Here is a 16,152-nt window from a genome sequence, read left to right on the forward strand (position 1 = left end):
CTTTGTACGTCTTTTCCAAATGATCACAGGTCCCATGTTGATGAAAGTTAACTTGTCGAGAATAACATTTTTGTAGCATGTAGCCATTCTTGGCAGAGAAGAGAGCACAGAAGTAAATTGGGAATTGGGTACACAATTCTATTCCACATATCCCAACAAATCTAGAATCACAAAAATTTAAGAGTTAACTAAGAATTTAAATCTTTGCAAAGTTTATCATAGGAATCCCACAGTCTCTACTTATCTAAATTTTTTAACTTTTCAGAAATTTTTCACAACCGTGAATGAATATAAATCGCTACCTATACGGAATACTAAACGTTACTAAATTTCTAAAAGGACTTGCTAAAACTCTCAAGTTACTTAAATTCATACTATGAAAATAGCTTTAATAATTATTTAGTTATCTCAAATCTAATAAATACTATCATCATTAAATGTATATTCTTAACTTATTATAATATGATTTTATCAAATATGGCAACACAACTTAAAATTATTTAAAAAACTAACTTAATCGTATTTAAAACTCATATCTCTATAAACTATTCTTGAAATCATAATTTAATACTACTAACATATAATGTAGTAGGAAATCATAAATTTCTTAAAAAATAGTAGTTCATAAAATATCCTTAATAATACTTATATTAAAAATCATTCTAAACTACTAATCATATCTAATTTAAAACCATCATAGATTTATTTCATATAATAGGCTTAAAGTATTTAAAATAAAAGATTAAACACTTACAATTTACTACCAAAATCAAATTATAAAATTAGTACTAAATAATATAATTGAAGCCGTTAAATATTTTCTGTGAAATCAAGTATATTGGCTAATATATTTATCCAAGCAAAATTATGCATAATTTGAAAATACTAAACATAACCCAAATTAAAATAATACATTAGTTTCTTAATAAAACCCATTAAAACCTGCTAACATAATTTTTTATAAAATACAACAAATCCAATTTAAACATCAAGCTCATATGAAGCCAGCTCATTTAAAATGTTCCAATAGTTTCTGAATTAATAGCCTATCTATACTTACAATTTACAACTTAATAAAATAATTACATCAAATTCAAATAATGTAAACAACAAAAAAATCATTTAGTAAAATAAACATTTAAAAGTATTTAGAATAAAATCAAAAGTTTATTATTTACTGTTGAAATTAATTGTAAATTACTTAATAATTTAATTTGAATCTATAAATATAAATTCTTATACTTCAAACAAAGCCCAAGTAAACAAGTTTAATATAAAAGTCAGCCCAATATGGAGGAACCATCTTATAGACAAGGGCGTTTTGGAAAAATAAATCATCAACATGCCTGGGCTTGTAAGGCTGGAGTTACAAGAAGAAATTTGAAATTATTAATATTAAGAAAAAAAAAAAAAAAAAAAAACCTCCAGTTCAAAACTGTGCAATAGAGGAGGCATACTCACAGGGAGAGGAGAGGCAGGACGGGGCAATGAGCTGGGCTAAGGTTGACGGTGGTGAGCGCAGCGGCACGACACTGAGAGAGAGAGAGAGAGAGGGAACGGAGGGAGAAAGAGCATGGCGTGAGGAAAAACTTTACCGCACAGAAGGGAAAGAGAGTACAAGCTGTGTGTGATGGTGTAGCGAGAGGCACGCAATAGATCTGCGGTGAAGGGAAGTTCCTGGCAGCGATTTTTGTGGAGGTTGTCTAGTTCACAGCAACACTGGGCACGTGGTATTGTCGTTGCCATTGGTTTACGCATGGTGAAGTGGCATAATCGTAGGTAGTTATCCATGACTGCTGCGGCATGGAGGAGAGGATGAGTTGTAACCGAGAGAGAGAGAAAGAGAGAGAGAGCTGATTGTGGTGGTTCCAGCTCAGGGCAATGCCTTGTGAGGTGGTTTAGTGGTGCAGTGGTTGCTCTGTTTTTGGGGAGTAAAAACAGAGGCTTGTTTTTGTTGGCTCATGGTGTTGCAGTGTGGGTTGGTGGTGCAGAGGCAGCAGTGCACGACAGGGCTTTTCCATGGTGGGTTTTTGTTTTTCTTTGGACAATGGGATGTGGAGTACGACTGTGGTGGTTTGTGTGCTACTTGGGGCTTCTGAAAGTGGAGGAGCATGCATGGTTGTGGTTGCAAAACAGGGAGGATGGGAGTCAGCAGGCGTGCAATGGAAGGACCTTCTCTCTATATATGTGTGAGCAGGCTTGCGGTTTTGGGGTTGACGTGGAGGAGAGAGTGCCATGTTTCGGGGTGGTTGAAGCTTGAACGGGGATTGCGTTTTGATGCTCTGAACGTGGAGGAGGTTTCCGGAGGTTTTTCCTGGCGTGCGCTAGTGCGGTGCAACCACAGTGCATCACGGTGAAAGGGGAGGCATTGGAGAAATATCATGCAGAATAAGGGGTGGTGGTTGGCTATGGAAACTTGAGGGGCAACAAAACTAATTTTGGTATCAAAGATAGAGATAAAATGATGAGGGAGAGCATTTGTTGAGAGAAATAAAGATGTGGGTAACAGGACAAAAAATTGTTGATGAAAAGAAGAGGGAGTGGAAACTATCGGGGGTGGGGAGAGAAGAGGGAGGAAAAATAAAAATAAAAATAAAAATCTGCTTATAAAATGAACAACGCCATTTTCCTGAACTATTGAGCTTCTCTACGGGACTGGGTTAAGATTTGGGCTGGGTGTTACACAAAATAAGATCAACTTATCTTCAACAGTCAACACTGTTCTCTCTTTCCTCTCAAAAAATATCTAGCATATGGTATACAGTAAAAGTTTTGAATATAAATAGTGAATCTAAACCTTATTTTATTTAATTAAATATTTTATATGTTAGACTCATTTATTGTGAAAGAGTCTAATCCATATGTAAAAGAATTTATTAAAAATATAATACAAATAATTAAAATCGATCTCTTCTTATTAATTTAAACTTTTAAAATAAGTAATAATTTCACAATATCTATATTTTTTGAAGCCTCAGAATGAGTTACTTCATCTAAAATTGCCTTAAATGCCTATGAATTTAGTCATTTAAGCTTAAACTAATTTGAGAGGTTATATCAATAAATCTTAGACGGTTTCAAATTTTAAAAGCCCGGATCACTTTATATTTTTTCTTTTATAACATTTGATCGATTACTTTTTCATTTCTAATTCATATTTAGGGTTTGAGGTTGCATTAGAAGTCTTAAAAAATTCTTAAATAGTATTGAAAGCTCTATAATAGAAAAATTAAATTATTTGGATATTAAATATATATTAAAGTATTTTTTAATCTCAAATAAGTTGAAAAGTATGATTGAGGAAAATCATCATTTTGATGCTATTCTTCAAACGTGTTTTCTTAGATAATTCGAAATGTAATTCAAATTGAAAGCTCTATAATAGAAAAATTAAGTTGTTTGGATATTACATATTAAAATATTTTTTAATCTCAAATAAGTTGAAAAGTATGTTTGAGAAAACACAAACGTATTTTTGCAAATAATCCGAAATATAATTTAAATTTTAAAAAGGCCGTCAATAGGTGAAAATAATCATACAATTTTTAAATAATTACAACTTTTAAACTTTTTAAAATATAATCACAATCTTTAAAAAATTAAATAAATGTCATTTCTATTTCAGAAATTATCTTTTTAATTTATTTTTTAACGAATGTAACATGTTTGAAAGTTCTTTAAATATATGGTTACCATGCAAATAGTTAATAATATTTTAATAATATAAGTTATTATTTAAACTATAAGTTAAATTTTTTACCGTAATTTCAAACATACATTTAACGAGTGCCTGACTATATACCGTTAAATTGCTAATTTTTTTCAACATATACGCTATATAATTTCCGAAGCAGGTAAATTTCCTCTTACACATATGAATTAAGCCACACAATTAATTATCCTATTAAGAAATATATCCAATTAAATTAAGAATTTTATTCTAAAATTAAAATTACGAAATGAAAGTTATATATTTAATCACAAGCCAATGTGCAGTTTCATTTTTACATTTGTTTTTAATTTTTTTTTCTTAATTTTTAAAAAACTTTCAACTTGTTTGAAATAAGTTTTGGTTGATGCAGCATTTTTTTATTCTAATTAGTTGAGACATGACATTAATGTAACATTCATTTATAATGCTACGTGGCAATCTCGTTAAGTACTAATCCGACAGGAATTTTGACCAATGAAATTAAAGTATAAAAAGTTTAACACTTAAAAGGTTAAAATCTTAAAATTAGAGTCGTAGGAGATTTTTTTTTTTTTTTTCAAATGCGCCAAACTGAAGACTCATTATAAAAATAAAAAACTGTCCTGCGTCCAGCACCATGCACGTTCCATCCACTGCCTTGCCTCACCGGTTAGTGGAGCGCATGCAACGAAACAAGGAGTGACGGTAGTGATCCGACCGCCAAGCTTTTTGCTGCTCTGTACCTTCCTTGGGTCTTTGCCATCCCCCGTAGCTCTCCCACCCCTTCCTCTCTGTCCCATGGTCGGCTAGGCATCCATAACCTTTTTATTCGTATTCTAAGATCCAAGTCATTGGAGCTCTACAAAAACTAAAACTCAGAGATAAATTTTGGCTTCCTGATGGGTCCTTCCGGGTTGTCCCGGCCGACCCCACATTATAAGGTTATAAGAGATACTGTCCATTCACAATATAAGGGTGGAGTCTCAGCACGTGTATAACAAAGCACACAGTACTGTACATAATAACCTATTAGGAGAATGATAGTAATAATAATAAACAAGAAGAAGACGACGATTGGCCACAAATATCTGCATGTGCATGAGGTTATTGCTCTCCTGAATCAGTTGTATCTTCTTTTTCCTCGTTTCTTCGCGGGGAATGGGATGAGGAAGATTGCCAACAAATTTTGATCGACTGCATGATGCAACACGGTAGTAGGTTGCAACCATAACATGATCGCGATCTCTCATAGATACGTATGTATCTACGTACAGAACATCACAAGTATCTGTGTCCAGCAACCGGGACACGTACGGCCCCCGGGCTTTGAAAATTCTTTACCTACCATCACTTATCACTAGAGGTATGCACGCTCGTCATCCGGCCATTTATTCTAGCCAGGAAACTGCAAGCTGATCTCAACAAAACGTACAACATGAAGAACAGATCATATACCCACTAAGGCAAGCCGAGAGATCAAATCCGCTGTGAATCTGACATCACAAGACTAATCATGATCAGATGATCGGTATTCTCATGATCATGAACTTGATATTTAGGTTTGCAAAGATTGATCTGTACTAACCCAGATTTTGTGAAGTTGGCATGACAAAGTAAATACGTTACTTGGGCAGTCACATGTATATTAATGTATGTTTCTCTAATGGGTTAGCTTTCAAAATCTACATACAAAGTGAAAGATCAAGCACGATATGGTTTGGTTGGTTATCGCATCTAACGGCTAACAGTAACCAGATGGAGATGATCAAAAAGTTGACAGAATTGATTTTGATGACCAAAAGTTTATAGTGGTAGTGTTATAAAATTAGAAAGTAAAAAGTACACGTGCAAAAGGCAGCTCCAACTTCACAAAATTTAAACCACCCACCCCTCCCCCAAAAAATAGACATTTCCATAAAAGGAGGCTCAAGTCCATTGACTAAAAAGCAAGGTTCCTGGTCAACTTTTATTCATAGGGTGCTTATACATTGCTGGGTAGCTTTAAAAATGCCCATGGATAGCCTCAAAAGCTCCGTAACTTTGGACCCACACTCGGTATATACCAGCTCAAGCTAAGATTTCAACAGCTGAACTTGTGCGCAGGTTCTGTCTTTGATCAACCGCCATTATCTCGGTTATCTCCGGAAGTTTCTGCCTATCATTAATCTATGAGCAGCTCAAGATTTCATTTCAGTTTTGAAGCAAAACCTTGTTTTGTGACCGGGTGCAAATGTGCCATCCCAAACAAAACTCGCAGCGCCTATGTCAAGCTTGGAGAATTATACAGTGCAGACCTCAGATGACCTGTTGAGGGTGACGCAGGAAAAAAGGGGCTCCACTGCAGCACACCAGAACCTTCTGAAGTACAACTCCATCTAGCAGAACTTGCATGAGCTCCTAGTGAGGGGGTTACATGAAAGCTGGCTTTGTGCACCGCTGGCAATTCCCCAAGTGGAGTAGGGTCCTGTGACTGATAATAAGCGAAAGTGTTCAAATGTCTTGAAACCGCTGGGATTGGAATGCCAGATGAAACCGCCTTTCTTTCCCTCAATACTCCAGAGTACTTCGTGACATCAGTGGTTAAATTGGCTTCACTAGAGGAGATGTCATCAATGATAATAATTTCTCTATCAGCATTGGCAGCAGAACGAGCACTCATCTGCTGGCAATCAGGAATTGTTAAGGATTTCTCCATATTACATGTGGGTGATCCATTTGGTCTGTTCTTAGACTTGCTCTGTTGAGATGGAACATTGAAGTGACTTTCATGCTCATGAGACTCCATGAAAGAAATAAATCCACCATCCTGGGGCTGGTCTGGAAAAAAGCCTGCCAGCCCTCTCGCAACCATTTGTGGTGTCTTTGTATTATGGCTTCTAAAACTGTTTGAAAACTTTCCCTCAAAGCAATGCCCTGATAAATTATGTGAATCCTGGCCTATATGAGGGACCATATGATGATGGCAGCGGTAGACCTCATTTTGAATATTTACAGGAGAGACTTCAGAAAGTGTTGGAAACCTTGGAGTTAGAGGGTTGAGTTGGCCGAGATTTGATTGGACAGACCCTACTGGCACTGATGCATCCTCATCTTTGTTGACCACCATCAAATTCTTCCCCATCAGCCTTAGTACAGGATTAGAAGCAGCTGGACTAGCAGAATCACAACTACCATGACCTGGAAACTTTGCTCCAACATCTGGGGAACCCTTCAAAGAAATGGGACCTGCAGGGCACTTAATGATGGGGGAAACAACCTTTTCAGATTTTGAACTTGGGCAACTGCTCAGAGGAATTATTTCAGGCCTCGCATCAAAATTCCCAGGTCTTGTGTTAAGATTACAACTCATTTGCTTTCCTATGGTAGGCATTGTCACTGAAGCTGCAGCCCTTCGCTTTAATAGTTGTGATTCTTGATAAGTCAATGCTGCACTGTGAGAAGCTCTTTCCTTCCTTTGGCAACAGCAAGGCTCATCACCTTTGAAACTAAGAGAAAACTTTTCAATCGAGATCTTATTAACATTACTATTCTCCCCATCAAAAATAAGTTTTTCTACTTCTCTACCCTTTATCTGTGGAACTACAGCAACACTTTCTGCTGAAGGCTCAATGCTGGCAACAGAGAAGACTGACCTCATCTTGTCTTGAATTGATTGAGGACCTACGGATGAAAATGGTTTGGAATACTTCCAATCATATCCAGCAACTGTGGAATTAGAGATAGTTGATGTTGCAGAAATAGGAGAATCTGACGAATCCCCATCAATGGCATGCAGATCTTGAGACGATTGAACCCGGCTTGTTGTGGTTAATGATGAGTTCCCTTGAAGATCTTCTGATCCCATACCCCGAGGACTTGGCAAAAATGATCCCGGTGGCCCTGGAATGGGTATTGGATCTACCTCTTCAAAAAAGTTTTCCTGCCCAATTTCAGAATCCATTTCTTCCCCAATAAGAACATTTTGCCCAATAAAGTCATTGCCCACTTTATCAGCACAATATATATCTTGTTCATCAACAAGATTTGGCTTGGTTGCACTTTTCAGTGCTTCAGCTCCACAGAGAGGCCCGTGATTACCATCAATAAATTGTACAGAGTTGGATGGGGTCTTGGTAAAACTACCCAGCTTGTGTTGTAGTTCAGGAGCTAGAGATTGAAACAAAGTTGTATCAAACTTCTGAACAGCTTCTTTGGCAGCTAGTTCAGAGACAATATCCTCCCCAGGGATCCAAACCTCTTTTGTAGCTGATTTTAAGTCAACAACTTTGTCCAGAAAATGATCACGAACTCTAACAGAAGAATCCTCGTTTTCACACTTATCATGCCCACAACATTGAGTGGCCAACTGTGAACTCTTCAACTTTCGAGTTATACTGATTGCTCCTCTATCTTGCTTGATTCTTAGTACAGTATTACTGCCAAAAGATACTTCACTTGAGATCTCTTCTCTTCCAGAACTATTGTCAATATGACTGTGCATCAAATCATGTTGCTCATCAGCTTCAGGATACCAGGCCGCTACTTCTTTGCCTATTCCTGCAGCAAAATGCACTTGACAAGTCTTAAGGGCTGAGCACTTCTGGATCATGTCTGGTCTGGATTTAGTCACAGATAATCTGCCTTTGACAGCTGATACATTTTTCCTCGATGGGGAGAATTTCATGGTTTTTGGTTTTAAGGGATGATAACTTCTAGTTAGACTTGTGCAAGGAAGAAAAGGAATATCGGAGTTATAATTTGGCCCTGCAGCAATATCATCCAGCTTGCTTCTCAACAAAGGTACATAATCTACAGTGGACTTTGGAGAATTCAATATAGAATCATCACAAACAGAATTGCTGTCTTTGCTCAATTGATTGACATTTCTCTTCATTAGTGAAAGAGACCTCTCAACACTGCTGCTGCTCCTGGCTCCAAACAAGGGACTTCCAACTTGCTTTCTCCCTGGAGATCGCTGCCTCTTGTCACTAGCTTGGCCTTCAGAAAAGGGACTCTTCATTCTCTCACTTTTCTCAGGAGAAAAAATTGGGTTCTGAGACAAATTTGCAAGTTTTGAAACCCGACTTCTCTCCACGAGAGAATCACCAAAACAAAATTGATCACTCTCACTCAGAGGTTGATGGGCATCTTTTCTACTGACTTCTTTTGCAACTCCAGTTCTTTTGGAGCATACCCAATGTCTCAAATTCCCAGAATCGCTGGGTTTAACTTGATTCTTTGCCTGATGTTCATTCTTCTTGCACCTTTCTTCCACTCGTTGACCACCATAAATCTGTTTAACAATCAATCAACAATGCAGCCAAAAGATATTTACAATTCAGAATAAAAGTGGATTGCAAGTAATTTTATTGCTCTGGCATTTAGTTCGTGCACGGGCTTAATGGAATTACCCACAGAATAAATACGCACCAAGATTATTGATACAAGAATTTTGAGATCAATTTAATCAACTGTCTTCACTATGATATATAGCATGCGCAAGCTTTTCATGGAATTATATATTTGTAAATTGACCAGTGAGATGTATGAGCAAATTTCTAGATCACATACTGGGCATAGAGATTTCAAATTAGCATCAATAATGAACAAAAGCAGTCAATGAAGATATGCAAAAGTGTATTCGTTGAAAGGGGAAAAAGAATAACCCATATACAAAGGAAGCAACGGTGTACCTGAGAAGAATGGGCCCTGCGAGAGAATTTTTTTTTGCTTTGAAGTGCAAGTTTGAGGTACTTATGATGTTTGGGCGCAAGGGACTTCTTCTTTTTGGCTGGAAGAAGTTTACTTCCTTTACCTCCCTTTGAGCGTTTTCTTGTTCCAAGCTCCTCACTCACTTGAGACACTGATGGTGCATCATCAAACTTGGATAAAATCCTGAGTTTAGTGCCACTGGAATCAATATAAACTGCACCGACATTGCCACTATCCGGAGTATGAACCAGCAACATCCTTTGCATTTTCCCTTCTGCAGGCATCTCAGACTTGTCATTATCCCGCATAGTCAAGCTTGAAACTGTGGCCCAGTTCGTGCCATTTCTTCTATCAAGATCTTCTAATGTGCATCTTGCGGCTGTCTTATATATATCCACCATTAATCTAGTCTTCCTTGGCTTAAATCTGTGCTTGGTTAGTTTTGCAGCCATCCACTTAGGAACTGACTCCATAGACAGGCACTGATCGATGTGAGCATTCAAGGTGGTGTTCGAGGACGATGAGAAAATTTTGCAAACAGGGCATAGCTTTGAAGCCATTGCTAATTCTGATACGGTAGTACAATTTGAAGCAATATCTTCAGTCAAGTTACGATCAGAGTTGGCACCAGATTTTACTACCAATCTGCACTTCTTATTAGAGGGTCGGGTTGTGCTTTCAATCTGGTGGGCCGGAGCAAGACCTTCAGCTTCAACGTCGACTGAGTCTTCATGCAATGTATCAGGGTCTAAAGATGAGCTAGACAGCCCATTAGCGGGAAGTGACTCTATATCAGATTGAGAAAAACTTCTTGTGGATGGGAGATCATTTTCTCCTTCAGACCTACGTGAAGTTGTTGTCTCTATAAAAGCTTCTGGTGGTTTCTGATTCAATTGAGCATTTACAGACAAGTCTAATACTGTATAATCATTAGGCGGCCCAGACAGCTCTCCAACAATATTCTTCAAGTTTTTATTCTCAAGTGTGCTACTTCCAACCGTACTTTCCTGAAAGCATTCGTTCCTCACTTTATCAAGATGCTGAAATGGCGGCAACACATCCTTCACACCATGTTTCAAGCAAAGTTGCAAATTTTTCAAAGAAAAAGGCCAATTCGTCTTGATATCCTTGCTTCGGGTAATAAAAACATAATCCCTACAGTACAAATCATAATATTTTGTTAATTATGTAGTGACTTGTAACCTATAAAAATTTATGTAGTTAATCAATTTAGTGCAGATCTCGTAATCTCAAACCAACGAAAAAAAAAGGACAATATGTCATACATATATAACTCGGACTAGCTATCTTTGGAAAAAACCCGAGCATAAATGAACTGATTATGAAAACTTTTACATCTTTAATTATATTGTATGTTGACCCCTAGGCCCAACTGGTAAAGGCTTTGAATTTGTGGGTATGCTCCTCCAAGTCTAAGGTTCAAATCTCATTGGATGTAAACAATTTCTAGGGACCATCAGATTAAGAGATTTTTCCTTGAATAATCGGAAATGCACTTGCAAGAAACTGCTTACCGATGCCCGTACAACCCCAAGATTAGTCATATATGACGGTGCACCCGGAATTAGTCGTGACAATGTTCTTGGACACCCCGGTACCAATCGAAAAAAATTATATTGTAAGTTGACTCAAAGCGAATCAGGCCAACCCAAGTGACAAAGGAGATTCTATGATCTAGTGAACAAGAAAAGTCGGAAATGTACGTGCAGCGTGATATGCTTAGAACAAGTATAGACTGCAAATGGGGTAGCAACAATTCTCCAGGGAGCTAGCCAGCTCTGGGAAGATTGTAATAGGCAAAGAGACATGAAATCACCAGCAAAATAAAGCAAGAAAAGCAACTAAATATTACATGACTACAGATTTTAAGTAGACAGACGATTAGGATAGAGTTTAGGGATGATCCATGACGAAGCGTAAAAGCCCGGTAGAATTAAAAGCCATGAACAAGTTCATTAGCTAAAGCAAAGCAAAATCCCCAAGAGATCAAAATAGAGACAATAAGGATATTATGAGTTAGGCCCCATGTAGGACTGATCCACAAGCAGCTTGTAACTCCGGATCTGAATCAACAAGCTCTTTGTCTTAAGATGCGAAAACTTTTCGGATCACCACCACCAGAGAAAAAGCAGTTGGAGAGAGAGAGAGAGAGAGAGAGAGAGAGAGAGAGAGAGAGAGAGAGAGAGAGAGAGAGAACCTTATGGAGAATTTGGGAAGTGGGGTTTCACCAAATAGGGCTCGCTTGGACAGATCTACCTCTGGCAAGGGAAGCTTATGAGAGGCCCTCTCATCACTACCAGATTTCAGCTGGGAAACATCGCAAGTGCACGAGGGATCTGATGGAGAGTTTTCAATGGATAACATCTGATAAAAAGGTTCTCTCTTCTTGTGCTGTTTTTCCAACAGTCACAAGCTCTATTACTACCGCTACCACTGGGCCTTATCTTTAACTTAGTCTTCAGCATATATAACAACAATAGGCCGTTCACTCTTTCTTTTCCTTTTTTTTTTTTTTTCACTTTCTTACTCTCCCTCCAAACCCCACCACAAAGCCACCAACACAAAGCAGCTTCAATACGAAACTGTAACTACGTGTGGATCGAAATCAAACAACGCCACTAGAATCTTCATCCATTTACCTGCGAGAGAAGTAATTGAGATAGCATGAGATAACGAATTTGAGGAAAGAGCCAGAAGAACAAGGCAAACTGGGCTGTTCTAGACCCCCCAAGAACGTTATTTTATGTGATGGGGTGAGGGAATTAGAAGCATCTACTCTGAATCGTCAAAATCTAGGGAAACCCAAATGATCGAGCAAAGAACGGAATTAGAAGCCACAAAGCGAAGACGAAAATATAATTCCAAAGTCAGCGAGAGTTATTTTATGCGGGGATGATTCAGAAAGAAACACTACAAAATTGAGGCTGTAGAACTCCACAATCCACAGGCGTTCTCGAACAATCATGTAAAATATTTTAAAGCGAAAATCATATTGTATGGCACGAGAAATCTAGAGTTTAATCAAAGAAGAAACTATCAGAAAAAGAGCAATATATACAGTGAACCACGGAGACAAGAAGTAAGAAAAAAAAAAAATAGAACACAAACTAAATCCGGAGCAGCAAAGAAAGAGATTGATCAAGTAGAAGGGAGTCCTATGGTCGAAAGAATGCAAGAAATCCAAATCTTAGGTCGTCAAGCGTGTTAGCTAACAGTCGATGACCCTATGCACGTAACAAAATTCAGGGTAAGAATAACCAAAACCGAGAGGACCAGATTCGTCCTCTTTTTTCTTCAAGGAAATCAAAAGCGACTAGATAGTGAGTCCGTCAAAGTAAAGAAGCCACTCGGGAAACATGGACACAGAGAGATCAGGAAATCACATGGAACAATGGTATATATTCAAGCTGAAGAAAGAAGCCCCCAAGAAGCAAAACCCGGAAAACAAATCCAGAAGTAATTAATAGCATGAAAACTGGGTAAGCAGCAAGAGAAGAAGAAGAAGACTCGAAAAGAAAACGTAGAAGAAAAAATTCAGAGCAGATCGTATGCAAACAGACCTCTTGCTTCTGAAGCTGTTTTGGGGGATACGGTTTGGACAGAAAATGGGCGAGAAATGAAGTCCTGGATCGAAGACTAGCTATGCTAATAAACGACAAAAGACGAGAGAAAGAGAGCACCACTCACTCGCACATCAGGAGGGCATCAGGTTCTTTCTCTCATCACTCCACCAAAAAGCAGATTTGTACCATTAAACACCACGGATTTACCTCCCATCTGTGAATATGCGTTAAGAGACTCGAAGAAAAGGAAGAGAGAGAGAGTGTGTGTGGGTCTGCGTTTTTTTATTCTTTTCCTAAGAAATTAGAAATATAAATATAAAAAAATTTTGATATATATAAATATACTCGCGAATTAATATGTATATTAATATTGATTTATTTATATTTAAAATTTAAATTAATATTATTTTTAATAAAATTTACTTTTTGATCAATCACATTATATTAATATATAAATTAATACACAATTATATTTATAATTATATTTTTCAAATATAAAATAATATGCAAAGCTGTCCTATCCTATACCTACTGATCTGCAAGTCTGCAACCCCTCATTTTCTTCCGTTATTTATTCTTCTTTTTTTATTTTTATTTTTTTGTTAATGGGAGTGATTGTGAATCTGTGATACGTGAGAGGAGGCGGACTAATTGCCTTTAATGTCGGTTTTAGGGCCCTACTTTCTTGTAAAAAGAAGCGTGATACACTCACCGTTTCTAGATGTGTAAATTCCGAACTCGATAGCCCATGTCGTCTGTTTTTATTTTTTTTAGTTCTTTTTTTAAAGGAAAGTATCTTGTGTTTTCATTCAATTAAATCAAAGTTTAGATAAAAAAAGAATAGTATCAATAGATGTGATACTATTATCGATACCATCTTGACTTAAAAGCATGAGCTAAAGAGTTATAAGCTCTCCCAGTATATCTAATTGTTCAATTTGTGAAGGAGTCTAATGTAGACTTTGTGTCCCTTATCAATACGCCAACATATGATTCTATCTTTGTTAGGGACTTGATGCAATTAACTACTTACAAAGAATCTCATTCCATGATTACATCCTGCCACCCTAGTATTTTAAGAACATAGAAGCTTGAAAGGCAGCAAAAGCTTCAGCTATAAGACGATCAAGGAAGAGGGCATGGCTCATTCTTAAGGTAGCTCGCACCTTCCATTCCCAATCACGTACAATAGCCCCAACTCCCACCTTGCAGTTTGTTTTGTCAATGGTAGCATCATAATTTAGTTTCAATTTCCCTCGTGGGAGAGCTTCCCATTGAGAGTGATCATTTGAACCAATAGAGCACTTATGAGCTAGTTGTTGAGTCTAGTGGATGTCTTCAATAAAAAGTTTGACTGCTTGGATAACGGATTTTGGGTGGATGAAAGTGTTACTGAAGACAAACTCATTCATTCTTTTCCAAATCTTCCATGCAGTGAGAGCAAATTCCATCATCTCCTATTCTTCTAGTCTCGAATAAAAGTTCCATCAGGGTTTTGAATGACTAAAAAAACAAGCTAGTCATTTGGATCTTCTTTCCACATTGACTCCATACATCTTGGGTAGAAGGGCAATCCCATAAAGCATGTTCGACTGTTTCTAGGTGGAGCTTGCATATGGGGCAAGATTCATCAGCAGTAGCCTTTCTCTGGTAAAGTTTAACTTTGATAGGGATGGCATCTAGGCAGGCCTCCATAGGAAGGTTTTGGTTGCATTGGGGATCTTTAGTTGCCAAATTTTTTACCAGGGCACAACTTCAGTTATGGCTTCAGAGGATTGGCCATTTTCCTGTTTTTCCATCTCAAAATTTAGGTAGTAAGCTGACTTGACAGTGAATGCACCTAAAGTGGTGCATCTCCAAATCATTCTATCTGGTGTGGGGTAAGGGCTTAGGGGGATTCTTTTGAATAACTCAGCTTCTACTCTATTGAATATGGCTTTAACTAGTGAGTGGTTCCATTGATGAGAGGACTTGTCAATGAGCATAGCAACCTTGGAGTCAGTAGGTAGGAATCTAATTGAACTATGGGGTTTGTAAGTGGATTGTTGTGGAAACCATTTGTCATTCTAGATTTTCACTGTTTCTCTGTCACCAACACGCCAAATTAGTCCTTCCTCAAGCAATGGTTTTGCAGAGACAAAGCTCTGTCGTAGAAGGAGGCATTATGGCCTTTTTTTACAGTGAGGAAGGAGCTCTGCTTGAAGTATTTCTCTTTGAGGACCCTGGCAGCAAGGAAGTTGGGGGTAGAGATGATCCTCCAGCATTGTTTTGTTAGGAGAGCACAATTGAAATTTTTGAAATCCCACAGGCCCAAACCTCATGTTTTCTTGGATTTGATCATATGTTTCCATGGCATCCAATGAATCCTGTATTCTTGTGATTGTTGACCCCACAAGAAGGATCTTACTTGTTTGTTAAGCTCATTTAGGTGCTATTTTGGCAACTTGAAAATCCCCATGATATAGGTTGGAATAGCCTGGATGACTGCTTTGATAAGAGTCTCCTTGCCTACTTGGGAAAGGAACTTTGTTTTCCAACTACTCAGTTTTGCCTGCACTCTATCTAAGATGCCCTTGAAAGATTGAGACCTAGATCTTCCTACAAGGGCTAGCAAACCCAAGTATTTCTCATAGGAGTAAGTCCCATGAATCCCAACAATGCTTGTAACAATGTCCCTGGTTTGTTCTCTAGTGTCTGTGCTTGAAAAAATGGAGGTCTTGTCCTTGTTTAGTCTCTGACTATATACTTTTTCATAGGATTCTAGCAGGAAATAGAGTTGGCTTCACTCAATGGAGTTAGCCTTGCAAAATAGTAGAGAGTCATCTGCAGAAAATAGATGGTTAATATGCAGGTGGTGTTTTCTGATTGGTAAGCGTGTAATCAACCTGTTCTGCTCAGCTTTGTTTAGGAGGTAACTGAGAGCTTCTGTCATAGGCTTTATTCATGTCCAATCTTAAGGCCATGTAACCATCCCTTTCTTTCAGCCTAGCCTTCATTGTATGTAGGGATTCAAATGCTACAATGATATTGTCTGTGATAAGCCTTCCTAACACAAATGCTACCTGAGTGGGGGAGATGATACTAGGTAAGATTTTTTTTAGCCTATTTTCCAAAGTTTTTGCAATGATCTTGTAAAGAACATTGCATAAACTTATAGGCATGAAGTCTGTGACTGTATTTGCGTTC

General features: G+C 37.7%; 1 protein-coding gene across 2 annotated transcripts; it reads right to left on the bottom strand.

The window, feature by feature from the left end:
- Window positions 1-5,453: 5,453 nt before the first annotated feature.
- Window positions 5,454-13,226, bottom strand: LOC122280722. Of its 2 annotated transcripts, none has more exons than XM_043091724.1 (4): window positions 13,091-13,226; window positions 11,601-12,042; window positions 9,364-10,537; window positions 5,454-8,963 (listed from the first exon to the last, which is right to left on the bottom strand). In XM_043091724.1, exons 2-4 carry the CDS (start codon window positions 11,765-11,767, stop codon window positions 5,952-5,954), a joined length of 4,353 nt encoding a protein of 1,450 aa, XP_042947658.1. In that variant the 5' UTR covers window positions 11,768-12,042; window positions 13,091-13,226; the 3' UTR covers window positions 5,454-5,951. The 2 variants fall into 2 exon arrangements, with proteins under 2 accessions (XP_042947658.1, XP_042947659.1); XM_043091725.1 differs by having other exon boundaries at window positions 12,964-13,101.
- Window positions 13,227-16,152: the final 2,926 nt, after the last annotated feature.

This window comes from Carya illinoinensis, chromosome 11 (genome assembly GCF_018687715.1).
Source record: "Carya illinoinensis cultivar Pawnee chromosome 11, C.illinoinensisPawnee_v1, whole genome shotgun sequence".
In the NCBI taxonomy this organism is placed as follows: Eukaryota; Viridiplantae; Streptophyta; class Magnoliopsida; order Fagales; family Juglandaceae; genus Carya; species Carya illinoinensis.

What these genes read in the sequence shown, in the direction of transcription:
- LOC122280722 (XM_043091724.1), bottom strand. Translation starts at nt 11,767, where the DNA reads ATGTTATCCATTGAAAACTCTCCATCAGATCCCTCGTGCACTTGCGAT. An exon ending in CTTCCCAAATTCTCCATAAG is followed by an intron (nt 10,538 to 11,600) that starts GTTCTCTCTCTC and finishes TTTGTACTGTAG; the next exon opens with GGATTATGTTTTTATTACCC. An exon ending in GCAGGGCCCATTCTTCTCAG is followed by an intron (nt 8,964 to 9,363) that starts GTACACCGTTGC and finishes ATTGTTAAACAG; the next exon opens with ATTTATGGTGGTCAACGAGT.